Here is a 27485-nt window from a genome sequence, read left to right as displayed (position 1 = left end):
TAATAAAAATAAAAGAGAAAGCTTCCACCTCTCTTCTTCCAGTTCCTTTTTCCTTGGGTAACATTTGGGGGCATTGCTTCTTGCCTTTCTCCATCCTCCATGTGGGAGTCTTGGTAAGCTGAGGTCAGAGAAGCCTGTCCTGGAGTCCTTGGCCAGTGATGGGGGCACATTAAGGTGTCTTTACTACGCCCTTATTACTTCATCAGACTGAGAAAGAGGCCTAAACTGACATGCATTCGTTCTTTTTATTCATGGGGTAATTACTGGAAGCTGTTTGGGAAACGAAGGTCTCTGTAAACCACTGTAACCATCTGTGTAACTCCTTATTTAAGCTTTCTGAATTTACTCTGAGTAATTCTGGAAGCTCAGAAAACAGGAGGAGCCGTAAGGTCATGTTCGGTCTCATGAGCTCCCACTAGCATTGTATTTATTCTGCTGGGATGGTGAAAACTCACTGTTGAAAGCGACTTTGAACCTGTAAAATGGTGTCTACAAATTGGTGTAAAAGTTTTCCTCCCAGGGAGAAAAGCCACAACATATGAGCAAGAATATCTGGCTTTTTCAGAGCTGAGGAGAGGGTAAATGGCTGACATTAGTATCACAGGCTGATTTCCTAAGAATAAATACCCAAAGTGGAAAATGAACTCATCAGCCCTGCCTGTAGTTTCTTCCTGTAGCTTTAAATAATCCAACAAAAGAATGTTTGATGATAAGTAAAATTGTTGTTGTTGTGGTTAATCAGGGTGTCAACAGATAGTACTTCTGAGAAAGAGTCCAATCAGTGTAATGTTTTAAGAAAAAGCACGTTTGAGAACCAAACTGTATTTTGGAAAACAGTTTTTAACATAGTTTCAAGCAAAATCTAAATGACATAAACTGAATAAATAGAATAACACTTTTAAAACATTTCTAAACAGTTGTTAGGCCTCACTCCATATGTTTTAAGCAGGAATCTGTCTCCAAACCTCTTAAACAGAGCATCTCCGCTTGCTTTCAACGCTGCACATTCAAGCGTTGGTGCCGATGGCCCAGACCCATTCGCTCATGGTGTTGACGTCCAGATCAGCAACCTGGACTACAGGTTGTCCCGGAAGGAGCTGCAGCAGCTCATGCAGGAAGCATTTTCTAGGCACGGCAAGGTAAGCTTTCACTGTCTCTGCTGCCTTTGTTCTTCCCCTTGCTGCATTTCAAGATGCGCGCGCTTGACGCACCACACATAACCACAGGCAGGCTGTAACCGTTGCTTCACGGGTTTGAACACCTTCTTTTTTCACTCGGGTCTCCTTGTGCTGGTGCTGTATGTTCAGTTTTTAGGACCCAGCCCCAGGGAGCGAGAAGCCTGTCAGAGACATACTTGTGGTCCCAGGCAGGGATTTAGTGGGTCTCTGGGAAATAAAACACTGATGGATTTTAGTTAGCTCCAGCTGCTAAAATACAGAAACAGGATTCTACAATGATGTTGGCTGTTTCTGTTTGTTCATCTTACAGTGTCTATTCAGTTTTTAGTTGCAGGTTGCTAAAAAATGCACCTTTTGCTGGTTCTTAAACTGGCTCTGCCTCAGTTTTGGCAGGATCTGGAGAAGACCCGGTGTGTCTTGGCGAGCTCTGTGTGCCAGAGCACAGGCCAGCCAGGCTGGTGTCACATCCCTGAAGGTCACCCATCCTAGCTTGCTTCCGTTGTGGTCGGCGGAAGTGCGGTGTTGAGACAGGTTCCCTCACGGCAGCACTGAAGTCCACAAGCGAATTCCTTAGGGATTGACCTTCAGTTTCAAGAGGACACGGTTCTGGCAGATCGGCATTCTGTTTTCTTTTTACTACTGCAGGTGAAGAGTGTTGAGCTCAGCCCCCACACAGATTATCAGCTCAAAGCTGTGGTTCAGATGGAGAACTTACAAGAAGCTATCGGTGCGGTGAATAGCCTCCACAGATACAAAATTGGCAGCAAGAAAATCCTGGTCTCACTTGCCACAGGAGCTGCTAATAAATCACTCTCTTTACTGAGGTAAAGAACAAGCCGTTTGTTTCAAAAATGTTATTTTTGGTCCAGAAACAGTTTTGGAAATAGTAAAAATAGATTTTATTCCATCCCCAACCCTCTTGTGATACTCACATATGCAGTAATGCTTTTCCTCCACTCTCTTGATAGAGTTAGAAATAAGGTAGAAGTTAGTAATAAGCTAACTAGAATAATTTACTCTCGTTCAAGTCATTAATCAGAGATGAATCTCAGCTTAATCTTGGCCGGCATTTAAGAGTAAAATAATATGCCACATATCCAGAACAGGTTCTAAAAATAGTGGACCTCTACAGCAAAAGTTTATAAGCCTAGAAAGTCTGGAATACTACCTTCCAATTTTAATAGAAGGTAGATTATCTATAAGGGGTAAATCTACAAAGTTCTATGCTCTCAACTTGCAGGTACATCTTCAATGTCAAATAGACACCCAGCCCCATACATCTACATTATAATTAGATTAATCTTAGGAGTCTGGTGATGGTTTCATTCATGATACGCTTTTGATGTAGAGCACTATTTAAGTTTTTGGTGTACAGCATAATGATTTGTGCACCAGTAACTAATATACCTTTGTCAACCAATTACACTTCAAAAAAACAAGCAAACTCACAGAAAAAAGTGATTAGCTTTGTAGTTGCTAGAGGTGGGGGGTGGGGAGTAATTGAATGAAGGTGATCAAAAGGTACAAACTTCCAGTTATAAGATAACCCAAGTACTAGGAATGTAATGTACAACATGATTAATACCGTTAACACTGCCGTCGTGCATGGAAGTTGTTGGGAGAGTATATCAAAAGAGTTCTCATCACAAGGGGGAGCATTCTTTGGCTTTTATTTTGTATCTGGATGAGATGATGGATGTTCACTTAACTGATTGTGGTAATCATTTCACGATGTAGACAAGTCAAAGCTTCACCATTATTTTAAGTTATTTTTTAATTTTGCCGAATAAAAATAATACTCAATGAAGAAAATTTGGAAATTTTAGGAACATAAAAGAGGCTGGGGACAGAAGAATCATCCATAATCCTATGGCTCAGAGCCAGTCACTCTTAAGTGTATTCAGTTGTATATCTTCAGCTGTGGGGAGTCCTCTCCCATCTCTCTGATAGAACTACACTGTGGCAGGAGACTGGCTCATCTGCCCTTTGCTTTCTGATACACAAGTGTGGAAATCTCTGCTTGAGTCTGATAAAAGTCCCAGTGTATGATTAAATATTCTTTTAATTGCTGTGTTCCTAAAGTCCATTCTTTTTTCTGGAAGCTCAAACTCTGAGAATAAATGAGTGTATTTATTTTGTGTATACATTGTGTTAATGAACTCTTGTTTTTAGAAACAATTTGCAACAGAGAGGAAGACATCTGTTCTCTAATGGGCTAACCGTTTTTCTTGCAGCGCAGAAACAATGTCCATTCTTCAGGATGCTCCTGCCTGTTGTCTGCCTCTTTTTAAATTTACAGATATCTATGAAAAAAAGTAAGTGAGGGTTGTTGCTTTCATTGATCCAGCCAGTGCTGATGGGCGACTTACACTGGTAGCAACTCTTAGGGGAGGAAGTAAGACCAAGACAGTTGAAAGTCCAGTTTTAAAAACACACATTTTAAAAACGTCTTTTATTTTTAGTAAATTTAGACCTCAGTCCCTAAAGCTGTACTTGTATGTTTTCCACTTGGCTGATTTGTTCTGTTATTCATTGAGTCAACGTTTTCAGGCACCTTCTAGACTGTAAGCTCTGGGACAGCAGGTACTGGATCAGACGTAATACTACTGAGTCTTCGGTACTCAGCGCTCAGCAGACACTCAGCAAATCCCAGTGGAACGAAGTGGAGGGTGCAGAGCTGGGAAGACAGCCCACTTTTTGGGGTGGGGGGTGTGTGTCTGGAAAGGAAAAAGACAGTCACCATTTATTGTATAGAGCAAAGAAAACTATCCTTACAAAGGAGAAAATGCCTTGAGGTTACAGAGGGTGCAAGGAACCGGGAGCTTGGCCATGATTGATTGCATGGGTAGTGGGAGCCACTGAAGTGTCAGAGAAAGGACGGGCAGGGGAGCTGTGGGAAGGCTTCAGGCAGGGATGGTGTCTGAGCTGGAGTGAAGGGAACTGGGGGAGGGGGACACGGAACGTGGGGACCAGTCCCGGCTCTAAGCAGACACTGTCAGAACAGGGGAACCAGACCCCACAGAAGTGTCAGGTGCCCGTGAAATAGGGCTTAGTAACTAGTTTTATGTAGCAGGCAAGGCAAAAAGTAGAGGTCAGTTTGATTCTGAGTTTTTTGCCCCAGATGACTGAGGGAAAGGTTATGTGGTTAAGCTGGAATAGAAAAGAAAGAAAGCTTGTTTAGGAGGTATAGTAAGTTTTTAATCTTGGCTTTGGGCATCCGAGTTTTAGGGAGCAATTGGAATGTCTGGGAAGAGAGTTCAGGGGGTCTTCTACACATGTAGAGTCTCCTTCAAGAAAGAAGTCAGCTCTGAAGATACGGCAGTTGTTTGCCTAAAGATGATCTTGGAAGACCTGGGAACAGATGAGTTCAGAGGAATGGGAGGAGAGCCAGAGAGAGGGCAGACCTGGGTGGAATGCCACCAGGGCCTGGAAGCCAACGGGAACCCAGAGGCCAGAGTGCTCTCAGGGGAGTGGGGACAGCCTGAGAAAGTGGTGCAAGGTTTGGAGCGGAGGAGGAGGCAGCCTGTGGTGACTTGGAAGCTGACACCAAAGAGTCCTGTGGAGAAAATCCTGCAGGGAACAGCGTGGCAGACTGGATGGTGAAACAGCAGAGACAGCTCTCGAGAGACCAGCTGTTTCCATTTCAGAGGAGATGCAAGAGCTCCAGACTGAGAGAGCACAGAGGAGACTGGGCTTCTGTGGACGGGGCAGTGTGGCGGGTGGGGACCAGACTTAAGACTGGCGTTTGCAGGGAGGTCTGAGCATGTAGACAGGGCACTGGGAGGAGGCCATTAGAGCGGATGACACTGAACAAGCACTTGCTGTGTGCTGAGCTCTCTGCGCGTATACCGTGTGGCATCCCCATATCCACTTCATGATGCAGGGATTGTCACCCTGTTTTACAGACGGGCAAACTGAGGTGTAGGTTGGTTGTATAACTTGACTAAGGTCTTGCAGGTAGAATCAGGATTTGAACTCAGTCTGTCTGCCTTCAGATCCTGCGCCTCTGTGTTCCAGGTATGAAAGGCACAAGTCTAGAGTGGTGACTGGGGAGTCCAGTCTAGTGTAGATCAGGAGACTGAAGCATAGTGGACGTGAGGAGTAGCTGGAAAGGGGAATACCTCTGAGGGAGGGGAGCAGAGATGGTGAGAGGTAATAGGGATTTGGAACTGAAGTGGAGGCCAAGTTGACAGGGGTTACAGCAGATAGTTTTCCATCTCAGAAATTTCGGTGAGGCATTTACAGAGACTGTGGGGTCGGAGGGCATGTACCAAATAATACATATAATCACTGTAATGGGCAGCGGGCCCGGGATGATTGCAAGGAGTGCTGAGTGTTATTGGTTTGATGGTGAATGAATTTATAGTAGAATTACCCCAGTTTTACTTTTCGAAGAGACAGGGATCCATTCTTGGTTACAGAGCTTTATCTAAACAGGTCAGGCATTTCTCTACAACTGAAGAAAAATATTCTCTTTAAGTCAGCATCTCTCTCTGTTTTTCCTTGTTTCTAGGTTTGGACACAGGTTGAATGTGTCAGATCTGTATAAACTAACAGATACGGTTGCAATCCGTGAACAAGGAAATGGCAGGCTGGTGTGTCTCTTACCCAGCAGTCAGGCCCGCCAGAGCCCCTTGGGATCTTCCCAGTCTCACGACGGCTCCTCAACAAACTGCAGCCCAATCATATTTGAAGAGTTAGAATATCACGAGCCTGTCTGCAGGCAGCACTGTCCCAACAAGGATTTCAGGTATGTTACCCATTTCCTTTGAGAAACAATCATTCTGTAAAAGGTCGTGGCACATCTGTTAGAGTTACCTTGGGAACATCTTAGACCACTGAGAAATGTCAGCTCTCTGTTTCTGTTCTCTTTTCCGCAGTGAACATGAATTCGATCCAGACTCTTACAAGATTCCTTTTGTGATTCTCTCTCTGAAGACGTTTGCGCCCCAGGTCCATAGTCTTCTGCAGACACACGAGGGCACCGTGCCTTTATTAAGGTGACTGTCAAAGCCATTGCAATGCCTTCGTTCTCCCCTTTCTAGAAAGTCTGCCCTCTGCCTGGGCCTCTCCCAATCACGCACTGTACCAGGCTTCAGCCTGGTGTTTTTAGCTACCACTTGTAGTCAAAGTGTATCTAACATGGGATTCATTCACTTAATATTTCAACAAGAACATTTCATGTTTGTGCTGAATTTTAGAAACATCAGCATGCCTGGGGCAGATTCTCCTCCACAGAGAAGAGCTGGTTGGAAGTGCTGTGCACAAGTACTGTGAGAGTGCACAGTCCCAAATAGTTGTAGATTTCAACATTTAAGGGAGAAAAGTATCCTTCATTAGTCTGTTTAACCACATCATGGGCCACGTGGTAAGCTTAAGAGAGGGGCCAAAATGGTAGCAAGTTGCTGTAAAGTCACTGAACCAATATGTTTAGAGGAGCTTGAACTTGGAACCTGGTTACCTTACTTTTAACCCTGTCTGCCTGGTGGCTCAGAGGGTAAAGTGTCTGCCTGCAATGCAGGAGACCCGGGTTCGATCCCTGGGTTGGGAAGATCCCCTGGAGAAGGAAATGGCAACCCACTCCAGTATTCTTGCCTGGAGAATCCCATGGACAGAGGAGCCTGGTGGGCTACAGTCCACGGGGTTGCAAAGAGTCGGACACGACTGAGCGACTTCACTTTTGCTTTCGCTAGAAAACTTAATGGAATTTTTGGTACCAAAGAGAGACAGTGATCACTTCTCTAGGACTTCATTTGAACTTTCAAAGCCAGACCATGGGCATCTTAGCAGAAATTACTTATTAATGGATGTGTTAAGAGCAGCCGTCTGTTTGCCAGGTGCTCTGTTTTTTCATTATTTTAATTAACCTTTTCCCCTGCCCCACTTCAGTTTTCCAGATTGTTATGCTGCAGAGTTTGGCGAACTGGAAATAGTGCAGGAAAACCGAGGCGGGGGCGTCCCCTTGGAGCACCTCATCACCTGCGTGCCAGGTGTGAACATCGCCACCGCACAGAATGGCGTCAAAGTAGTTAAGTGGATTCACAACAAGCCCCCGCCTCCAAACACAGGTAAGTTTCAGGTATTTGGTCCTTTGAAGCCACGGTCTACTGCAGTACAGGCTGCTGGCCTTTCTCTCAAATAGCAGCAATGTTTGCCCCTCATAAAGCAGCATGGTTGTCTCCTTTGGTCTTTTAAAAACTCCAGAGTGCTGACGGTTTGGCAGAACTAGACTTTGGAAAGTACCAGCATAAATTATTTTTTAAAAAACTTTTTCTTAAACCCAGCTTCCACAGTTACAAATCTTCTCTAGTTATCTAACTTTGTAAAGCTTGTTTGGCTTGCCTTTTAAAAATCGTTTCAGATCTTTGAAGGAATTTTCTCTGAATATTTACTCCAGCAATTTATTCTAATCGATGCTTTTGACTTTGATCAATGCAAAAATAGATTTAACTCTTTAAGTGTCAGGGACCAGGACCTTTGATCTGGGAGATACATGAGATTCTGGGCTTCAGCGACCCCTGAGCTGCAGGTGTCTGATCCTGTTACCTGAGAACAGCACTGTTACCTTGGCCCCCAAAACTTCCTCCTCGTCAGCTCCCACCTTCCCCTGCCCCTTCCCTGTAGGAAGAAAGGTCAGGAAAACGAGGGAGCTTTTGTACTGGAGCCTCTCCCAGCCTTGCCCCTCAGGCGGACACCCTCCAGGTCCCCGTGTTGTGCCGTTTCCTTTCTCCGTTCTCCTGTGTCATTAGCCCACTAGTCCCTTATAAGGGCTTCCATCTGATTATTTATACTTTCGTAAATAAAATAATCAGTGTCTTAATTATATGAACATTCAAGATAAATTCGAAAACCTGTTTCTTAGTTTTATCTCATGCTAGTTCTGCATCATTGCTTTCCATGGTTATCTGGGCAACATTTGCAAGCTCCTCTCTTTGTTAATTAGGCTCTTGTGGGCTACCTGCATAACTACCATTTATAACTTTGTTTCTACAGAAAAGTATGTTAGTGAGGACATCACAAATGGTTCTTTGACATACAACCATTTAAGCTTTAAACTTCCTCTATATCTACTCTTCCCTTTTTTTTTTTTTTAACTGAAACTAATTTATTTGGAATCCCGATTTTTTTCTCCAAAGCTAAATTTATTTTTAATTGAAGGAGAATTGCTTCACAGTGTTGTGTTGGCCTTCGCCATACTACCCTTCTCTCTTTTAAGTTCTCACTGCATTGAAGCATGCTTCACTTTGGCGACTTGACTTCCAGAAGCAGTGGGAAAGCATTCGCCAGTCTGTAAAGAAGTTGGGTTATCCTGTGGGTTGTATAGGACCTGAGTACAGCAGCGGGGAACTGACACGGCTGTTTGGTCTTGTGCATTTGTCATTATTGAGTTCACACAGGGAGCGCGAGGTTAGTTATTTCTCTTTCTGCTGCTGCAGTCATACTTTATGTCTTTTGCATGTTCCTGTTTTCTCTCCAAATATGTATTAGACCCTTGGCTTCTGCGTTCTAAAAGTCCTGTGGGTAACCCCCAGCTGATCCAGTTCAGTAGAGAAGTGATCGATCTATTGAAGAACCAACCATCCTGTGTCATACCAATTAGTAACTTCATCCCCTCTTACCACCATCATTTTGCAAAGCAGTGCCGGGTATCGGACTATGGCTATTCCAAGCTGATCGAATTGTTAGAAGCAGTGCCTCATGTGTTGCAGGTAAGGAGAGCTGAGAGTTCATTTGTTTAACAGTGGAAATGTCCCTCCGTGGCTTTGACTCTCTCTGCCAAAGAAACAGGGTAGCTGGTGACTTAATTCCTCAGAAGTCAGAGCAGAGCATCCCGTAAAAACTTCTTTGTACATGTGTGTGTCTTCTCAGTTGTTCAGAAAGCTGTGAGCTTCCAACTAAAAGGAACTCTTAAGTGCACTGAGGAGTACTTTCTTTCTCACCTCTGTAGACTGCCCTCCTTCCTCCCAGCACAGTCCTCTCTAACTCTTCCATAGGAACTGCTGTAACACGGGCTTCCTTTCTCATGAAGGAGTTCAAGACCAGTTACTGGACTGGAACCTGACAGTGCTTGCTAAGGAGTCTTTGCCTATTAACCTACAGTGTGATAATCGCTTCCCACTTGTAAACATGGCCTGCAGAATTTGAGCTGTCTTTTAGAGACAAAATCAGTTGCCCAGGCTGATAACATGTGACTTCAGGAAAGAGTATGCAAGGGAAAAAAAGGGATCCCAGGCACGTGAGCAGTTGTTCATTCTGACAGCCACACTTCGTTTATCTACCTGTGTTTCGAAGTGCAGATATCATACAGAAGGATTTGTACCCTGAGGGCGGTAACAGGAGAGAGAGCACGAGCTATCAAAAAGAGAGTCAGGCTCTGCCAAGGTCTTAGGAGTGTAAATAACCCAAGCGTCTGGTTTGCAGATTCTTGGAATGGGCTCCAAACGTCTGCTGACCCTTACCCACAGAGCCCAGGTGAAGCGCTTTACTCAGGATCTACTGAAACTTCTCAAATCCCAAGCCAGCAAACAAGTCATTGTGAAAGAATTCGCACAGGCTTACCATTGGTGAGTTGAGAAAAAAATAAAAACAAATATTTTAAGACACTTGTTCTTCTGAATTTAAGAATAATGATCTAAGTTTTCCATTCAGCATTCTTTGGGAAAAACTTAAAAAGTGATTTTGGCAAGTACTGCTTCTCATTCTTCACCCATCTCCATGATTAAAACCTAGGTGTTTCTCAAAGGACTGGGATGTCACTGAATATGGTGTTTGTGAGTTGATTGATATCATATCAGAGATCCCAGACACCACCATCTGCTTGTCCCAACAAGATAGCGAAGCAATGATTTGTATCCCCAGAAGAGGTACGTGCCTTACCGTTGCTGGAAGGAGGTTGTCTGGCCCAGTGGTTACTGTGGCAGGGAACCACACAGGGATGCGCTCACCCCCCGTTGTGGTTCCTGGAGATGCCATGGAAACTGCAGCGTGAACTCTACACCACCAGCTGGTGGATCCTAGCTGCTTCAGAGTAGGGGAAGGCGCTTGTTGAGAAGAAAAGCAGGCTGTTTTTTCCGAATTCACTCTAAGGGAAAAGGGAAGCATAACCAGCACTTTTTAAAAATGTCTCCTTTAGCCTGTCTGTGGCTGCTTCTGCTGTAATTACCCACCTGAGTCAGCTGCCTGGCTGTTGCTTGTCTGATTTTTCACTCTTTTAAGATGTTTTCCTCTGCACACCTGAGAAGGAAAAAAGACACAAATGAATGTTTCATCTTTCACGTTTTGCTAGTTCCAGCTGAGGTCTGAAATGGGAACTAATAAAAATTAAATCTATGTACAGTCATGTTCTTCCACGCATGTTGATCTGTGGAACATTCTAAAACTGTGCTCTTGAAGGACACTGAAATCCATGAAGTCATAGTGTTTCAAAGCTAAAATGACTATGGTCAGTATTTCTAGAATCCTCATTTAAAATTTAACAGAAACATACATCTAAATGTTTCTCCCCTGTATTTTTGTTAAACTTTTGGTACCTGTTGCTGCTGGCAATTTTAACTGAAGAGCAGCTGAATAAACAAAGTACGTGAATATCCAGAAGTGCGATTTAATAAAATGATTTCTAGATTACAAAAGTACAGATATATGTATGTGTGTCATGTTCATATATATGGAGTGGGTATGGGGAAGCGGAGGGGCTAGAGAGATTATTTCTAGCTTGTGAAATGAAATCACATAGGTGTGTATGTGTGCGTGTGTGTATCATGGCTTCCTGCTGTTCTGCCCTAGATCAAATTTGAAAGCCATTTGGAAAGAGAGAAGAGAGTGTTTTAGGTTGTGTTTGGAAGGCAAAGATGGTATCTCTTATAGTCTAGTGCATAGGACTAACTACACTAATGATGAGAATATAAATGGGTCAAAGATAATTGTGGTTTATGGGTTTTTTGTTTTGTTTTGTTTTTTAAGAACGTACTCAGGATGAAATAGAAAGGACAAAACAGTTCTCCAAAGATGTTGTGGATTTGCTGCGGCATCAACCCCATTTCCGGATGCCCTTTAATAAATTTATCCCCTCTTACCATCACCACTTTGGCCGGCAGTGCAAACTTGCATACTATGGTTTTACCAAACTACTTGAACTTTTTGAAGCCATACCTGATATTTTACAAGTAAGTGAAAATCTAGGCCTTTTTGCCTTGGAAGTGGGAGTTATAAAATAGGATGAAAATTTGCACAACTGAGCATGCACACTTGTTTTGGCTGTGACGTGCAGCGTGTGGGATCTTGGTTCCCCAGCCAGGGATCACACTCACATTCCCTGCTTGGAAAGTGTGGTGTCTTAACCTCTGGACTACTGAGGAAGTCCCTGCTAGCAACCATTTTTGACCTGCACAGTGCTTAAAAATGTTTTGTGAGTGATAAAACGGACATTACCTGTCTGCCTGTTTTTAAGTGTACAGTTCAGCAGTGTTAGATATCCTCATGTGCAACTAATTTCCAGAACTTTCTAACCTTGCAAAACTGAAACTGGACAGAAGTGCTTCTTAGTTCTTGATTGTATATATTTTCTTGCCAGTTTATCCCATGAACATTCTCCCTTTCCTCCTCCTGTGTTTTCCAAGGTATTGGAATGTGGAGAAGAGAAGATCCTCACTTTGACAGAGGTTGAACGATTCAAAGCTCTAGCTGCCCAGTTCGTTAAACTCCTTCGGTCCCAAAAAGATAACTGCCTTATGATGACAGATCTGCTTAAGGAATATGCTAAGACTTTTGGTTACACATTTCGTCTCCAAGACTACGATGTCAGTTCAGTTTCAGCTTTAACACAGAAACTCTGCCATGTCGTAAAGGTAACAGGATTATTTTCTTTCACAGAGTGAGGTTTGTGGTGGTATAATCCTCATTGGGATAGTTGCATATGATTTAGTGTTTCAGTATTTACACCTTGCGCTGCTTACTACTGTTGTGCAACACGTTCTGTGTTGTTAATACCTTATTGGGTCATAAGAGATGACTTGGGTTTGGCGGGGGAGATTTTGGGGATTGCCTTCGTGGGTCTATTAGCAGCCTCCCCAAAGTAACATCTGTGAACCGACGCAGTCCCCTGTTTATCCCAGGGTGTTTATTCTCAGATGTCTCGGTCCTGCTGACCTGAAGTTGGATCCTTCTACACAGATCTTTGTCTACAGAGTTTTGGGGAGACTGAAATTACAGCTCTCTTCTCCTTTCCAGGTTCTTTTTTTTTTTTTAAGATCCATCTCCCTGATAGGCTTTTTTTTTCTTTTTAATTTTTATTGGGAGTATAGTTTTGCTTTCCAATGTATGTTACTTGATGTTCTATAGCACTTCCTTCTGAACTTACGGAGTAGATTTAGGAGCAGTCTGGGGCTCAGAGTTGCCTTGGGTGCTGGTGAGGCTGAATTGGAGAGGGTGGCTGCCTCTTCCTCCCCGGCCTGCACTGCGTCAACCCTCCAGCCCTGGGCAGAGCAGCCGGACGGTGTGCAGGCTGCCCCTGTTACAGAACCAAGAAAACTCACTGCAGGGAGGAAGAAATGGAAGGAAAACGTGGGGAGTGGTGGCCGCCCCAGTCACAGCTGTGGGAGGAGTCTGTTTCTGTGCTGGGTAGTTAGAGAAGGAAGACCCTTCATGGGAGGCAGGGAGGCAGCAGCTGAGAACAGAAAGGACCCTGGAGGGGGGCATGGCCAAGGCCAAGGAGGAGGGGCGGCTGGCAGCACCTCTCCCGAGAGAGGGTGGGTGCGGCAGGACTCCCGCGAGCTTGGGGCCAGCCTGAGTGCAGGCAGGTTGATGTGCCGCCGGCCGGAGCAGTGGCAGCGTCAGGGTGGCATGAGATGGAAGCCACGTGGAGCGGGCTGAGCAATGAGGAGGCACGAAATCAGCAGCAGGTAACTGGCAGCTTTTTTGCGTGTTTGCCTGTGATGGAGAAGAGCGCGAGACCACGGTATTGAGCAAGCCAATGAGAACTCAGGGGCCGGTCTTCTTTCCAGTCTGGGAGGCTTGGCGTGTTTGAGAGCTGCCACGGAGGAGCTGCCTGAGAAAGACTGACTTAGGGGAGAAGGGGTGAGGGGGTGAGGGTCCTGAGGAGGCCGGAATTGTGGGTGTTGGCATTCCGTGGAGGGAGGCATAGGTCTGAGGTTAGTATTTTGACAGAAGGGAAGAGGGGTGGGGCAGCTGCAGATATGGGTGAGTTTGGTGTGTGTCACCAGGCCAAGGAGGGAGTTCCCTTCTGAGAGCTGTTATCTGTTAACGTGCAAGGTGAGTGCAGCCGCTGAGAGAGGGAGAGAAGGTTCAAGGTGGGCTCTTGCCAGAGGGGCTCAACGAAAAGGCCTAGGGACAAAGGATTGTAGAGTACTGACAAGAATGTTAATGAGGCAATGGCCCATCAGTGCCAGGATGGATAAAAGAGCAAAGTGAAGCAAGGTGAGGGCTCCTGAACCAGGACGAAATAGGAGTCTGTGCTGGCAGAGCTGAAGAAGCGTCAGAGTTCAGCATTCACATTGCCTTCCTGTCTCCCACCCCGGTGTCGGCTCCAGCCTCCCTGCCTTTGGATGCAGGATGCCTGTGTGTGTGGTGGGCGGGGTGGTTGAATGAGTGATTCTGGAAGTGGGCAGTGATAAGGTCTCCAGTGTGGCCTGGGTTGGGGTCTGGAGTGGAACAGAGTAGAAGAGTATGTCTTTGGAGATGAGAACATGGAGAAACTGAAAGCCCTGGTGTGAGACAGGCCCCCAAGTGTTCGTTTGCTCAGGATGATGGCAGTGGTGGTCTTCAGTGGATCGAAGACCCTAAGCCATGACCACCAACCATGATGAAGGAGGGCCAGCAGCTGGGGCGTTGGGCGGAGTAGTGAAGCAGCAGCTCCAGTGCCGCCCTGGCTGCACTCGGCGGTCTCCTGGGGGCTTCTGAGGAATGCCGAGGCCTCTGTGATTCTTCGAGAATGAAGCCAGGTGTGTTTTGAGCCTTGGCATATTTGATAAGCTCACTAGGTGATTCCAGGGTGTACCCTAGGTCAGGAATCTTTAATAATGATCTGGGCAGATAATCTAAGAAGATGCCTCAGAGTCCCCTGGACTTGGGTCTGTTGATTGATTAAACCCCGGGTCTGCGGAGGCAATCTGCAGTTCTGAATCTGAATCCATAACCGCAGTAGTGGAGTCAGAGTCCACCCACCAGCCTCCTGTCCCATCTCCGGGTGGGCGTCGGCACCAGAGACGCACTGGTATTGGACTGGCTCGTCAAGTGCTGCCCCCATGCGCTGCCCCTGAGGGACCAGTGCCCCTGATCTTGACCATGGTGCTGGCTGGAAATCAGCTAAAGGGGAAAACAGCCAGCAGGGTGGGCAGTGGTTCACCTGCCCGTGCCTGAGCAGTGTGCGTCCTGGAGCTCTGCCTGTTTACGCTCCAGGCGCAACTCACGTCACAGACTCGCCCCTAACCAAGGCCTGCAGGTCTCAGTCACCAAATGCCTATTTCTTCACGTGCTGTTTGGTCCCCAAATGATAACCTATTTCTCTCTCACAAGGTTTCCCTCCCTCTGCAGTGAACCAGTTAAACCCTTTATCTCCTTGAGAATCTGAAAAAAAATTGTGAAGTAGACGTACAGTCAGACGTGACAGCACCAGCTGTGTTTTCATTCCTGATGGACTAGAGGAATGCTGCTTGCCTTTGGGCAGAGAAGGCCTTCTGTCACCTCCTGTGTCCGGTCCCTGGGACATACCCTTGGGGGCGAGTCGAGTGCAGAGCAGCTCTGTGGAGGGTCACTGCAGCCTCACCACCCCCTGCTCCCTGAGAACACCAACGCTTAGTCCATAAGCTGTGCCAATGAACATCAGCGGGCTGGGCTCTTCCTGGAGGAGTGGTGGTGTCCACGGGTGTTTCTGATCGTGGACCAGCAGGGCAGGAGAGAAAAGTTCTGCAGTTGCTCCACAGTGTTGGTCTGGGGTCCCTGAGAACTTGCAGCAAACCCGTTCACTGTACTTCAGTTTTGCAGAAAATCGGATCTACCTCTGATGGTCTCACTTGCCAGTGTGAAGCTAGATGAACAGGGTGTGACTCAGGCCATCTCTCGAGTCCTGAGAGGTGCATTCTTGTTTCCCCCAGGTTGCTGATATGGAATCTGGCAAACAGATTCAGCTGATCAACCGCAAGTCTCTGCGTGCTCTCACTGCCCAGCTGCTGGTGTTGTTGATGTCTTGGGAGGGAACCACCCACCTTTCTGTCGACGAGCTCAAGAGACACTATGAAAGCACACACAGCACTCCTCTCAACCCCTGTGAATATGGGTTCATGACCTTGACCGAACTTCTGAAGAGTCTGCCTTACTTAGTTGAGGTATGAATGGTAATGATTCTGGAACTACCGTAATGAAAGTCACTCTCTCGGGTATCTCTCGATCACAGAATGGTCCAGATTAGGCTGGTTGGTCGTTTTACAGATGAGCAGAGGCCTTGGCAGGGGCAGGCACCCTGCCCAAGCAAGTGACAAGCCGGGACGAGAGCCCCGGCCTCTGGCTCCTTGGACTGAGGTGCCTTTTTCTTCTGCTGGGCTGGATGCTGGTGCTGCCACCACTTTCTGAATTAGGTGGCTTATGTGGTGGCTTCAAGTCACTTACCAGTCAGATGCAGGTCAGAAAGGAAGGTTGACTGGATGGTCACCAGGTGGTCACTTATTTCCTAGGAGAGATAAGTAAGATCCCAGTAAAAAGATCAAATTTACTCCAGATTTTTAAGAAGTTAAAACTTAGACCAATTAACACAAATTTTTTAGACTGAAGATCACTGAAATTTTACTACTGACAAAAGGCACCAGGGGGACTTCCCCGGCATCCAGTGGTTAGGGCTCTGAGCTTCCACTACAGGGGGTGTGGTCAGGAAAAGTATGATCCTTGCATGCCCCACCGTATGGCCAAAAAAAGCCCCCAAAACCCCAAAGGTGCCAGAACTAGATGGGTTAAGAACTGAGTTTCAGCTCACCTAAAGAATAAATAACTCCAACTTTTTAAAAACCTCTTCTAGGTCACCTGGAAAAAAAAAAAAAGGAAGCACACCACTTCTGTTATGAACCTGAAGTAACTTTAATACCAGAAACCTAATGTAGTCCCCCCAAAGAAATTGATTCTAGCTAGGATATTAACTAAATCAGCAATGTAAGAAAATGATTGTTACCGTATAGCCACGTGATTGATAATTAAATAATTTAAAAGCTGTCTCCTCGGGCAAACATTAATCAGCTCCCTTGACCACTTTCTAGACCATACTTGTCCTTGGTATTCTTCCTTGATGGGCCCGCTAGCCCAGTTGGGAGAGGACTTCCTCCCATTGTTGTTTGGTCATCCTCGCCTGCCTTCTGCAAGGTTTCTGTTAGGTCAGTTTAACAAGAACTCCGCCTGCTCTGGGTGTCCCTCTCCTCAGCCCCCATGGCTGTAAACCCACCTCTGGTGAGTTTCCCATCTGGAAAGGACACCTAGGTTTCCTGGGTGGCGCTCATGGTAAAGAATCAGCCTGCTCGTTCAGGAAGGGCAAGAGAGGTGGGTTCAATTCCTGGATCAGGAAGATCCCTAGAGTAGGAAATGGCAACCCGCTCTTGCCTGCAGAATTCCGTGGACAGAGGAGCCTGGCAGGCCACAGTCCAAGGGGTCACAGAAGAGCTGGACACTGAGCACACCCATCAGAACAAGTATGAACTAGTACATGAACACTAGTTGTACAACATTTCACGACAAAAGGCGTCCCGTGGCCAGCTAAGGGTAGGAAAGATCCCTTATCTCAGGGATCTCCAGGGAGGACATGTTAAAGGCTTATGTAAAGAGATTTATTTACTTTCTTGAGGACAGAAGAGTTTTGTGCTTTTGTTGTTGAAAGGACACTGACGTCGTCGCCCGCATCCCAGTGTCCCAGGGGAGATGAGGGTCGGTGGCCTCGGTCCCCACAGCTGCCACGCTGTTCACCTGCGGGCCAGCTCTCCTCTTCACTGCCTCCTTTCACTGAGTTTACCGGTTTCCTTGCTTTCTGACACACCATTTCTTCAGACGTCTACTGCCGGAGACCTGCAGACAGAATTAGAGTTGCTCAAGGCTGTAGTCCTCTCTTGGAGGACGTCCTTGAATCCCTGGCTTATGACCCATTTTCAGATTTTACTTGGCGTCTCTCTTCACTCTCAGAGACCCACTCTCCCAGGAGGCAGGACCTGTCACTCTGGAAGTTTCTAATACTGCTGTTTTCTCCTGGACCAGGTTTTTACTAATGACAAGACAGAGGAGTGTGTGAAGCTAACAAGTCTGTATTTGTTTGCCAAGAACGTTCGGTCTTTGCTTCATACTTACCACTACCAGCAGCTTTTCCTTCATGAATTTTCCATGGCCTATAGCAAGTATGTGGGAGAAACACTGCAGCCCAAGACATATGGCTTCAGTAGTGTGGAGGAGCTGTTGGGAGCCATCCCGCAGGTAGGCGTTTTCTGAGTTTCTTGAAGGGTAGCCTCTGTTGGACAGAATGAAAAGGCAGGCATTTTGAACCAGTCCTTTCAAAACATACATACTGTTGGCCAAAAAAGAAAAAGAATGATTTTAGCGTTTCTTCTTCATTCTGCAAACCTTTGCTACATTCATCGGAGGAGGACCAGGCATGGGGATCCCAGAGCAGAGTCCTCAGGATGTGCAGAAGCTGATTAACCACGTGATGAAGAGGGGCGGGGCGGGCACTGTGAGCAGGCGCAGGGCAGTCAGAAGTGGGGGGGTGGGGAATGGGTGCCTCACCACTCGGTTCCGGGGGCGGGGACTCCGTGGAGAGAGCAGAGGAGCCTAGGGGTGCTGTCCTTGGAGGAGTGGAGAGAACCAGGAGGGGAAGGAGCCTGGCATTTGAAGTGGGAAAGGACACGAGGCCGGGATAGCTGGAGAGCCGAGGTGAGGGGCTTGGTGACAGCAGCGTGTGAGGGGAGTGCTGGGAGCCCCGGGCCACTGCTGCTCCTTTCTTGGCAGAGGCGGCGGCAGCACGATTAGGTAGGGGTCTTTGTTTTAGGTTTAGTGAGCTTTAGCTTGAGAGGCATGGAGGGAGCCATTCATTCTTTTTAAGGTGAACATAGTGTCTGGAAAAGCTGGTGAGAGCTCCCACATGAGAACTAACTTCATTTATATACCAGAGCTGGTATTTGGGAGGTGATGTCTTTAAGAACCTTAAGGAGTGAAACCAAGTCTCATGATTTCTAAGACTACACAACTTTTTATAAAGGGCGTGTGTCTCCATCCTCTGTTGTTTTAAAACAAAGTGTCGAAAAATTTTCTGTGGCATTGATTTACTTTTAAATCCTAGTATGTTTAAGTATGTTACCAGACGTATAATTTTAGGGTTTATTTCTCCTCCTTTTCCACTTCATAACCAGTAATATGTCTTGTGTGCAGGTGGTCTGGATAAAAGGACATGGTCATAAGAGAATTGTAGTGTTAAAAAATGACATGAAAAGTAAGTACACCCCATCCCTGCCCCCCTTCACAGGCCCCAGGTCTGTCACCTCCTCCCCCTCTGACGGGTGTTTTCTGTCCTCCAGGTCGCGTGAATTCACTCGGTCCTTCCCCTGCCAGTCACGAGACCCAGCCCTCAGCTCCCGAGCGCATCCTGGAGGTGCCTGAGTCTCCCCCGGCCTCGGAGCTCAGACTCGGAGTGGGTGGCGACGGTGAGAGAGGGAAAACCAAGGCTGGTGACGTTGCCAGGACACGGCTTGGGGTGGAGTCAGAGTGGGTCAGGGGAAAGGACGACAGCAGGGTCATCTTCATTCTTTAAAGGGAGGTGTTGGTACATTTTCCAAAGGAGTCTGGCGTTTGGTTAATAACAGAGAAAAAACTGGTCTGCATTTGATGGTTGACCAGTTAAGGTTCTTGAAGGGTGTTGGTAGCCCCTGTTACAACAGTATGGCAGCCCTGTTCAGATGTTAAAGAAAAGCGATTCTGACACTTGTTAAAATACTTGAAGACAGTTGCAGTGGGATCAACTCTGCTGCCCTCTGAAAGGGAGATGGAGCTTAGCTCTGCAGGCAAGGAGCAGAGCCAGGGCGTCAGTGACTGAAAACTTGTCAAGAGAAGATGTCTGGCTCGGGGGATTCTGGCCGACCTGAGAGGGTTCTTAGACCTCAGAGGTTGGGGGTGGGGTGGGATGATGAGCTTGATGAGATATCGGGGGTGAGGGGATTCCTCTAAACTGACTTCCCATGGTTCTTGCCAAGAGTGGCCAGGGCAAGGGCACTGAAAGCTGTGGTCAAGGGCTGGCGGGGAAGGGGGCTGTGGAGCCCGACCCCTGACTGAAGGTGTGTCGGGGAGTCTTGATTGCAGGACTTCCCTGGGAAAGAGTTGACAGGAATGCACTGGTGCAACTGAAGAGCGCCGGCAAGGCACCCCGACTTCATGTGGCCCTCTCCGTGTACAAGACAGGGAGCAGCTCACCTGACTTCTGCGCCCATTGCCATTTTATCTTAGGGCAAGTTGTTTTAAGTAGTTACAGGCGCTGCTGTGCTGTGTTGATTGGGTGATCGGCTCTGCAGCATTTTACAGGTCTACAAAGCACCTGGATGTAGCTCGTCCTCTCAGGCCGTCAGCACAGCCTTCAGCAGTCACCTCCATCCTAATGAACTGAAGTTCCAGAAGCAATAGCTTACCTGAGAGCACGCAGCGTGCTCCCTTCAAGGACTTGCTATGGGTTTTTAAATTGTCCTTTGCTGTTCATAACACAAATTGGGCGATCCTGGCAGCAGCATTTTCACTTACTAGAGAGAGGACTCAGACCTTTCTGTTAGTGGGTTGTTTTTTTTTTTTTTTTAAAAAAAACCTTGCGTTCTTGAGTACGTCCTGACCTCAGGGAGTCAGGGAGAAGGTGCGCCTCAGGCAATGCCGTGGCTGCCTGGTCCTGAGCAGATGTCCTCCCGCCCCCACCCGCCTCCCCCAGGGCCCCATCCTGCGGAGCAGGAGCTGCTGCGCCTGACCGACGACTCCCCGGTGGACCTCCTGTGCGCGCCCGTCCCCTCCTGCCTGCCGTCCCCGCAGCTGAGGCCGGATCCCGTCGTTCTCCAGGCTGCCGATCTCATCTGGTTTGAGGAGCACCCTCAGGAGCCTTCAGGTGGGAGACGCTGCGTCCCTGGAGGAGTGGGTTCTCGTGGCTTTAGTCAGACAGCAGACACTTCACGCCAAGACGTTAACTGTGTGATGGACGTAGGGAGCCACTCTACCTTTGCAGACACAAAAATACCTGTGAGGATTACTCAGACCCTTCTCCTGTCAGCTTTCCTGCAGGGCTGGGCTCACAGCCTGAGGTGCTGGCGAAGCAGCAGGCCAGGGCACGACAGCGGTCTTGAGGGCACTGCAACTGTGCTCAGGCGGGGAGCCCACGGAGCAGCACGTGGGGGCCGCCTCGGCTATGCTCCCCACTTTGTAAAGCACAGCAGCTCCAGGGGCAACCCCTACCTGTCACCAGACACGAGCTAAAGGTCTCAGAGGGTCCTGGGGCTCCAGGGGGCTGTGAATGGGGGAGGGAGGGGGCATCTGCATCTTGAACCCCAGCTTGTGCTGCAGGCAGGGCTGGCCTGGGCCCCAGGGTGCCAGGCCGGGAAGGGGCAGAGCCAGGACTGGAGCCCCAGCCTCTCGTCTTTGTGCCGTATCGCCACCCACCGAGAGGCCAGCCCGCCTGCAGTGTCGAGGAGGGCCTTTCCCCGTTGCCTCCTCTGTTGTGACGGGTCCTTCCCTGCTCTGCTGACACTGCTGTCCAGGAGATGACCCTGCTGCTGACCACAGGCCTCAGTCTTCTTACCAGCCTCTGGCCCCGTCACCCAGAGAAAGAACCTGAAAGAGGCTGTTTGTCTGGAAGATGAGTAGGGAGACGTGAGCCTCCCTGGCTGCTGGGTAGACCTGGGCTGTGGCGACAGCAGAGGTGGTATCCCTACAAGCCTAGACTTGATAGGAAATTGATGGTAGCTCTTCCGTGGGTGTAGCCTTGGTGTGTTTAGTGTACGAGTTCAGCCATCCTTGTGTGATGGGGAGAGAAATAATCTCGAGTGGCATTGACAGGTCCGTCCATTTTTCCCCCGAGAGTGTCAGCCTGAGAGCTGCGCTGAGGCTCTGCGTGCCTGCCGTCACTTTGGGCCTCTGTGACCCTTCGGTGTGAGAGCCCCTTGCACACACAGTGGGAGCCTGAAGTACAGGACACATCTCTTCCAAGTGATGTGGCTCTGTCCACACAGCGGGCTAATCATTGGCATTTGTGGCTCAACCAGAGAAAGATAGTTTTTGGGCGCTGCAGGAAAAGTGGGCTGCTTCTCTTCCTGGAGTTTAAAAAATACACATCTGTGTATCTATTTGGCTGCGTAGGGTCTTAGTCACGGCACTCAGGATCTTCGCTGCATCGTGCGGGATCCTTCCTTGCGGCCCCCGGACTCGAGCTGTGGTGCGTGGGCTCAGGCCATGGCACGTGAGATCCCAGTTCCCCGACCAGGGATCAGACCTGCATCCCTTGCAGTGCCAGGTGTATTCTCAACCACTGGACCCCCAGGGACTTCCCTCTTCCTGGATTTCTGAGGGTATTTCTGACTCCGTGTGGTTCTCCCCTTAGCTCTGCCTGCCCGTGTGCCTCCCTCCCCCACCTTAGATCCCTTAGGAGCAGGGGAATGAGCCAGGGCTCCCTGGTACCAGGGCCCTTCTGGTCTGAAAGTCCTTAGGTCACATGTGGCTTTCTGGGTCCTTCGCTACCTGACAGAGAATGAACGGGCAGAGAAAGCAGAAAAAAGTGTTTTTAAACCACGGATGGCCCATGAATTTGTAACCCAAAATGACGGTCTCTGAAGTTTTGTAATTCAAGGAAGAGCAGAGATGCAATTTTTAAACACCTGACTTATGTGATACCTGGTATTGGCCGCAGAGCTAACGTGTAAATTAGACCATGTGTGTGACGATCGGGGATTAATTTTTTGAGAAATGAGAGGAATTGAAAACCAACACTGCTGGCAGGTCCTAGAACTGAATATATTTTGCTTTCCTGTGTTTACAGAAATTATGATTTTAAACCAAGAAGAGAAAATTGAAATTCCAGTACCAATAAGGAACGAAAACCTGCCCCCTGATCCCAGCTCACCTGGTGTCTCGGCAGCTGTCCCGGCGCCTCCCAGCCCCTCCTCAGAAACCCCAGAGTCGCTGCTCAGCAAGGACCCCACGGAAAGCCCAGCCAAAAAGCAACCCAAAAATAGAGTAAAATTGGCAGCCAACTTTTCCTTTGCACCTATAACCAAGCTTTGAGTCTCGTTTGAACATAGAATTAGGATGGGAAAACGCTGTCTGATTCTGCACACAAAAGCAGGTTGAAAAAAACACAACCTTTTTCTGTTTTCCCCCTAGAAGCCAGTTATTTCATCTTTAAACATGTTCCGTACGTTTTGTTTCTTTTACATTGAACGCAGCTTTAAGCTGAAGTTTTTCTTTCTTTTCTTTTTCTCCCCCACTTGTTTGTGGAAAAAAAAAAAAAAAAGTCCTGGCATTTGTTAAAGAATCCTTAATATATTTTAACAAATTTTTCTTAATTATTATGAAGTATAATGAATGGTGTTCTGTAAGAAGACAGCAGGGAGAACTCAGCTCGAAGGAAGTGGTCTTAACTTCCATCAGCCAACGCCAGTGGTAAATCTTACATGTAGCATAGCGTAGTCTCTAAGCCTGTGTTTACTGATGTGTTCAGACAGTATTAATCAAATGCACGAGATGGTGATGAAGCAAAAGTCTGTTCGGTGATCCTGCGCGGTCACTCACTGAAGAAGGGTGGGCAAGGCAGGAGGAGTGTATGTCCTGGTTGGATGTGAAGGCTCCTGGCTTCCATGTGACTTGTAAGCGTGCCTTGTTTTTTTTTATTTAACTATGTCTGTAGTTGACAAATGTGGCTTCATCTCAAATTTTTTAAAATGTTTCCACTTTGGGGTTCCATTGAGCTTTCTAGAAAGTCAAAGATGTTTTAAGCTTCCCTTTTATGTTAAGTTCCAGTTTGACATGGATTAGGTTAAGGAAAAGAAGATGGTCTTGGTGTCATGAATTTAAAGTCAGCATTTGAATTCCAACACACATTATTGTGTGTCGAGAGGCAGCGTTGGGAAGAGAGTCTGATTTTCTAGAATATGCATCAAATGCATAAATTACAAATCAGAGGTGAGGAGGGAGGTGCTTTTGACAGGAACGGTATCGATGCTCTTTCCACTAGGAAGAGGCAGAAATTCTATCTATACATAGGAAGGCCAAGGTTGATCAACTTAACCTTGTATTCGTACTTTTAAAGCTGGTTTTGATGGCTGGGAAGCTTTGTATGCGTGTCTGTGTGTTTGCGTCTGTTAACTCAGTGTCTTTTAATAGCATCTGCTTTTACTGTTACTTCTCGCTGTTGGAAGCATGTTTGGGTTTGTTTGGGTTTTTTTGGTGTCTGATGTTGGCATTTATGGAAAGCCAGCCTTTGAGGGAGCACTGCCCTGTGGAGTGACCTTCGCCTTGAGGTGGCTGAGGCATCCGGTGACTGGCGGCCTCTTACGCCTCCTGGAGAAACCTGACATTTACAATGGGTTGTATTTGTTGGGCAAAAAGGCGGATTCATTCATAGAGCAGGAAAAAACCTGTTGGCATAAGGTCTTCCACTAGTTAGGTGGTTTCTTTTGGGGAAATGATTCTATTTTGTAACTTCTAGAAAGCCAGAAAATGGGCTCTGATTTCATAGCCAGCATTTTGATAAAATGCCACAAAATAAGGGCTATTGAGAGATTTTTTACAAGTAAGATTTTTTGTTCCCCAAATCTTTTCAATGAAGCCAACGATTCCCAGTTCGCAGCACACAGCCCCGACCAAGATGGAGCGGCCCTGGGAAAGCCTTGTAGGCGTCGTGGCACTCAGTCTTCCCGAAGGCATGCCCTCTACAGACATAGTGTGACAGTCAGTAAAATGCAGAGGTGCACTTTTTTTTAGAAAGCTTTTAAACATTATGATAAAGATGGTGTTGAGAACATCAGTGGCCTTATTCTAAGATTTCGTAAGGCTGAATTTGCACATGTGGACTTTAGTTTTGCTTGAAGGTAGAGAAAGTGGACTTTAAAAAAATGCCCGAGGCACCATTACAAGTCACTTGGAAAAGCCTCAAAGAGCAGCTTCTTTGGGCACCAAAGAAGAGACTGGAGTTGTGTGCTGTCATGTGGGTGAGGTCGAACCGTTCACTGAAGTCGCCAGGAGCCTGGGACGCGTGCGTGACTCTTAACAGTCACCGTTTGAAGATGTGCAAAGCTCATGGTGTCTGTAATGTGCTCCACAATGGCCAGTCCAGTTGCTATCTATTTTTTTATCTAGAGGTGTAATTGATGTGACAGAATGACGTATGAGAATTAAGACAATGAAATACTTTATTTCTGGGTGGAAAGAATATATCAGATTTATCTGTTTCAAAAAAAAAAAAAGACAAGTTATCACCAAAACCCCCTTTCCCATCTTGCACTGTTTGTTTTGAATTGATTTTGGGGGAAGAGATGTTTTTCTCAACTGTCTACTTTGTTTGAACACTTCTTTTGTGGTTCAAGTGCTGTTTTGTGTGTTGGGACCAAACAGTTGTCAATAAACTTTAAAAGCAAGCATCACACTTGAGTTCCCCAAGTGAGTGTTCTGTTCGCTTGGGGGTGGGGGATTGTCCCCCAGTTCCATCAGCTTCTCATCCCTTCTGGGAATCTGTGGTGGGAAGCACATGGGTCTGGCGTCGTGGAGCCCCTTTGAATGTGGCATCCGGCCCCAGCAGGCGGCTGGACTATTGGCACTTTGTGGTCAGGACCCTCCGGGGTTTCCAGCCTTGCTCCAGCGTATAATCATGTGAGGAAAACATAATAATCACGAAATACTCTCTGGTTATAAAACTTGGGAACTCTCTCCCTGGGAAAGAAATCCATTTTGCAGACTACCTTGGTTTTGGTCACTGCCAGGCTTGCTTTTTGAATAAGTCTATTTAGAAAAGATTTCTTTCACCATTGTGAAGCCCTTTTCCTGAGACCACTGTTACTCCCCACCCACCCTCCACCATCCCCCTCAGGATTTTGAAAAGGACGCAGAAGAGATTTGAACTTGTAGGTAAATTGATTCTTGATGAAGGGCAATTTTTTAAAGTTCAACACTAATAGTCTCTTTAAAACCTTTGGTAGTCCTTTCAAAACACCTTTCACTGTAGCCAGTTTTTGCTGGAAAACCTGAGAGGCCGCTGTGCCCCTTTAGTAGGGGCTAGGGAATTTGGAACGTCTCAATTGGTGGTTGAAACAGCATCACATTTGTCTTGGTTGTATTTCCCACCTGGAGACGGCAGCCTAGCAGACATGGCCAGTGAAAGCAGACCTGTCCACACAGGAGACGGCTGTGACCTTCTAGGACTGACTGCGATGTGCAGCTGACCTGTGTGTTGCCTTTTCCGTGAGGAGCCTCGTGCTCTGCGACTTCGCTTCTCTGGTTTCTAGCCGCTCGGGCAGGGTCCGAGTCATCAGAGCATCAGAAGCATCCCAGCCCCCACCCCCACCCCCCCCAGCAGTGACCTGCCACAGCTCTCGTCTGCACTGTAGACAGGTCACACAGTGGCTCTAGGACTCGGGAGAAGCAGGAACCCGACTCTGCCCTGTAAACCAGCAGTCAGCGGGGTCTCCATCACTGTGTTACTTGACCTCACACTCTGCTGTGTGGCTGAACTTCAGGCTCCTACAGTCGCTGGCCAGTCTCCCAGCTGCGTGTGTGGGTACAGCGTCAGCCTGGTCTCACTGTTGGGGGAGAGATGCAGTGGAGGCGGATCCAGTGTGCTTGTTTGGATTAGCACTTGCAAGGCCCGAGTGTGGAGGCTCTTTCCCAGCAGAGTTCTAGTCCCTCCCTGGAGGTAGGCAGCCCTGGGGCAAAGCTTAGGTGGAAATGTGAGGAGACCTGGTTGCCTTTGGGCTTCCCTGGTGGCTCAGACAGTAAAGAATCTGCCTGCAATGCAGGAGAACTGGGTTTGATCCCTAGATTGTGAAGTTCACCCAGAGATGGAATGGCTACCCCCTCCAGTATTCTTGCTTGGAGAATCCCATGGACAGAGGTGCCTGGTGGGCTACAGTCCATGGAGTTGCAAGACTCGGACAAAACTGAGCAATCAGCACCTCACACTTTGGCTGCCTTTGGGATGCAGTTGGCAAATTACAGAACTGGTGGGAAAGCAAGCCCCTCAATTTTCAAGCGTGTGGGACAAGATCAGAGATCGAGGGCCAGACCTTCTCTCAGCGAGATGAAGAGAACAATCCACAGGTCCTGGAAAGGAAGGATTTGGAAATGGGGAGTTCAGGGTCCAGAGGAGGAAAGGGGAAGAAACATCCGTAGTTGAGGCTAAGGACCCAGCCACTGGGCCCCTCATCCCATGCTGGTGAACCAGCTGGGGGCGCTGCAGTGGTCGCGGTGGCCCTTCCGCCTTTGCTGAAAGTCTTCCTAATGCAGGGCCTGGTGTGAGAGAACTGCCCCCCACCCCCCTTTCTCCCTGCAGACCTTCTTAGTCACAGTGAGTGCAGACAGACCCATCCACAGGCTGCAGAGGCCCCGCCCTCGGGGTTGGCTGAGTCTGGTGTGTCTGGGCCAGACATGGAATCAAGAAAGACGTTTCAGAAAATAGATCTGTGTTCTAAAATAGAACCTGTTTCACGTCTGTACGTGGGGAAACCAATGCTGTTTTGCACACGGATTCTGGGGCCTGGCACCTGCTGACCATCCCTCTTGGCCTCCCGCCCCAAGTGAGGACCCCAGATTCTGTGGGCTGTCAGCTGGAAGCCATCTGCAGACCCCAGAGGCTGGCCACATGGGCCTCCCCAGATGGCAGCTCAGTTCAAGCCAGCAAGGAGAATTTCCAGTCCTCTAAGAGGGAGCCTTGTATGATGTAACCTAATTAAGGAAGTAACTTCCCATCATGTTTGCCAAATTCCATCAGTCAGAAGCAAGTCCTAGTTCCCGTCAATGAATTTACATAAACAATTTGTTTACGTTTGATGAATTTGAGTGAGTGACTGACATTGGAGGTCCAGCTCCCAGTGCGGGAGGAAAGGGGTGCCCTGGCTCAACCTTCCAAGGGTCAACAAACAAGCTTCAAAGCTGCAAGCCTCCACCCCCCACGCTGAGGTTACAAATGGGGAGAGTGAGGCTGGAAAGGGTGGGCCGTTGCCCCAGCCACTCCATGGCATAGCTGGGCCGGAGCCCCTGGCCTGCATACCTCCCAGGCCTCATCTTTACTGAGCCCCACTGGGTCCCGGGCACTGAGCCAGGTGTGGG

General features: G+C 47.7%; 1 protein-coding gene and 1 long non-coding RNA gene across 7 annotated transcripts in view; one reads left to right on the top strand and one right to left on the bottom strand.

The window, feature by feature from the left end:
- MARF1 (meiosis regulator and mRNA stability factor 1) overlaps positions 1-24810 on the top strand; it is a 39493-nt gene extending 14683 nt beyond the window's left edge. For 2 of the 4 annotated variants that reach the window (XM_024984720.2, XM_005224716.5), the window contains exons 11-27: positions 977-1139; positions 1824-2002; positions 3413-3493; positions 5692-5928; positions 6059-6178; positions 7068-7246; positions 8667-8887; positions 9600-9742; positions 9909-10042; positions 11139-11341; positions 11795-12022; positions 15287-15517; positions 17418-17630; positions 18582-18642; positions 18728-18853; positions 20116-20286; positions 22207-24810. In XM_024984720.2, the coding sequence (XP_024840488.1) occupies positions 977-1139; positions 1824-2002; positions 3413-3493; positions 5692-5928; positions 6059-6178; positions 7068-7246; positions 8667-8887; positions 9600-9742; positions 9909-10042; positions 11139-11341; positions 11795-12022; positions 15287-15517; positions 17418-17630; positions 18582-18642; positions 18728-18853; positions 20116-20286; positions 22207-22451 (2935 nt within the window). In that variant the 3' untranslated portion in view covers positions 22452-24810. 4 annotated transcript variants of the gene reach the window in all.
- Positions 3614-17244, bottom strand: LOC112444307 (uncharacterized). Of its 3 annotated transcripts, none has more exons than XR_003032618.2 (6): positions 16351-17243; positions 16159-16205; positions 15798-15858; positions 10346-10412; positions 10056-10260; positions 3614-3895 (listed from the first exon to the last, which is right to left on the bottom strand). It is a non-coding gene; the product is annotated as an uncharacterized lncRNA (long non-coding RNA). The 3 variants fall into 3 exon arrangements; XR_009492845.1 differs by having other exon boundaries at positions 16618-17243; XR_009492844.1 differs by lacking the exon at positions 3614-3895 and adding an exon at positions 8832-8951 and having other exon boundaries at positions 16351-17244.
- Positions 24811-27485: the final 2675 nt, after the last annotated feature.

This window comes from Bos taurus, chromosome 25 (genome assembly GCF_002263795.3).
Source record: "Bos taurus isolate L1 Dominette 01449 registration number 42190680 breed Hereford chromosome 25, ARS-UCD2.0, whole genome shotgun sequence".
Taxonomy (NCBI): domain Eukaryota; kingdom Metazoa; phylum Chordata; class Mammalia; order Artiodactyla; family Bovidae; genus Bos; species Bos taurus.
Note: the sequence above shows the minus strand (reverse complement) of the source record. Positions and strands in the feature narration are given on the sequence as shown.